At 48.1% G+C, this 2,164-nt stretch overlaps 1 protein-coding gene across 1 annotated transcript; it reads right to left on the minus strand.

Moving 5' to 3' along the window:
- Positions 1-8: 8 nt before the first annotated feature.
- LOC109922187 (Krueppel-like factor 13) lies at positions 9-877 on the minus strand (the record flags this gene model as incomplete). Its single annotated transcript, XM_020522205.2, has 1 exon — positions 9-877. A coding segment is annotated over exon 1 (376 nt), but the record flags the coding sequence as incomplete, so codon positions are not given.
- Positions 878-2,164: the final 1,287 nt, after the last annotated feature.

Raw genomic sequence — 2,164 nt, forward strand, 5'->3', positions numbered from 1 at the left:
CCCTGGGCCGCACTGACCTGTGTGTGTCCGGAGGTGAGCCTTCAGGTGCGACGATTTGCCGTAGACCTTGCCGCAGCCCGGGTACTGGCACTGGTGTTTCTTGGGCCGACGCTCTTGGCCGCTCCTGCCTTTGCCTCTCCGGCCTCTGGGTCTCGGGGGGACACAGTGCCCAGTACCCGGGCTCTCTGCCCCATCCTGCGGGCTGCCATCAGCTGAGTGGCCGCCCTGAGCCGGGATCCCAGCCAGAACCAGCAGCAGACCGGTGCCTTTGTCCTGACAGTCCCCGGGGGGAGTGGCTGCTGGACCGGGACTATGGACCACTGCTGTCCGGGACATGGACACCAAGCACTCGGCAGCGAAACGATCGAAAGCTGCACTCGCCATTCCGCATGCGACAATAACAAGGACACAAGCCCCTCTGGAAATCCCAGGCACCGAGACCCTTTGTTTGATAGCGAGAGAACACACCCAGACTCCAGAAATATTGCAGTGCAGAAAAGTATCTACACAGCCTCGTAATCTGCTTTCTCCGATTTAAGAAAATTCCTCCAGGTCAATTCTGGGGAAAACTTTCAGGTTAATACTATTGAAAAGAAGCTACTAAACTAATCAGTCCGTCTTTGTCCTATTGTATCTTAAAAAAATGGATCTGCCCTTATTACTGTTTGAGCCTCAGGTTAGAGGCGGGACATGACCGTCAGTCGAGTCTCTGCTTCCATTGGTTCTGTTGCCTTAGAAAGGGGCGGCTTGTCGCGGAGTAAATGTCGGGTAGGTCCCGTCTCGTTCACCAGGGGCAGGACGATTCTAATAATCTTGTCACAGGCCAGCTCACTCATGTCAAGATGTGCCCTGTGTTTAAGTTCTCACCCACATTGCTAGCTTTCAATTTGTTTACCCGATGTTGACAGAGTGCAGAAATAGAGGAGCTTGGTTTTATCTCTTTAACCCTTCCCTACCAACCGAGTCTATTTTTGACCTAGAAGGTATTCATAATTCAGCCAATACGTGACCTGTTTTTGAAAGGTGTCAGGTAGTTCACTGAAATATTCAGTAATTTTCTGTTCACTGGCCAGGGCACATACTCACTCCCCCATTTCAATGTTCACTTCCAAATGTGGATCTCCAGAGATTGTGAAGGCTTCATTCCAAATCACTGCCAACTGTCATGTTTGGCACTGGGCAAGTTAGGCATGTTTGCTTTTTATCTCCAGCTCACAAATCTCGACTCTTCAGTAACGTTCTTTGGTCACGCGATGAACAGGAGAAGGCAGAACAAGCCAAGGGTTTGTGTACTGTAGGCTAAACAAGAGAGGATTGACAGTGCAGGACAATGCTGCTGTCTGTAAACAGGTAGCCGATGAGGGGCTGAGGCATTTCAAATGATTTACTACAGTAACATTACTTAGTCTAATGCCACACATGTGAATCCCAGTTACAGATTCATAGTTTTGATCTGTCCTGATTGTGTTGCACCTTGACTTAGTTGTGAGTATTTACAAAAATTAGGAAATGAGGAATCTCAGTTTTTTTTAAACTGCCAGAAATATGGATCTGAACCTCTGAAACTTCCACTGGGTTCTCTGGCCCTGGGATACTGTCGTCTGCTTCTGTTTGATATCTTGTGGCTTTACAAGGCAGAGTCTAAGTTGGACAGCCGGGTCACAGCACTGAGGCTTGTTAGTTCAATTATCTATTCTGCAACTTTTCATAGGCCTCATTCATTCCCAATGCAATGAACAGTCTGGTCTGGGTGACCACAGTCTTGTTCTAGGCTATCCTGGTCATTCCACTTATGGAGGGGTGTGAGGCCCTTGCATGAAATGGATTTTACTGTGTGGAAGGTGCTGTATTTTTAAGGAGGTCAAACCCTGGATTCTCTCCTGTCTGATTACTCACCAAATCTTTGGCAATATTGCTGTCAGCCCAGAAGTGGGCCGCTGTTCCTTTTGTCAAAACTTGCAACAGACCACCAGAAAAATGTGTGTGTCTTGGAGTCACACATTCAGGAGATTCTGAAGATTTTTGCAGATGGTTACCTCTTAAATATTGTCACTAAGTATGAGGTCAGCAAGCTCCTATCAGGCCTGAAACCAGTTGTTCCATAAGGAGCTTCCATAAGCAGCGGAAGAGAGAGGCTGGTCAGGAGGACACACTCAAACAGCTT

Source organism: Rhincodon typus, unplaced genomic scaffold, assembly GCF_021869965.1.
Source record: "Rhincodon typus isolate 14 unplaced genomic scaffold, sRhiTyp1.1 hic_rhity00009935, whole genome shotgun sequence".
Classification (NCBI taxonomy): Eukaryota; Metazoa; Chordata; class Chondrichthyes; order Orectolobiformes; family Rhincodontidae; genus Rhincodon; species Rhincodon typus.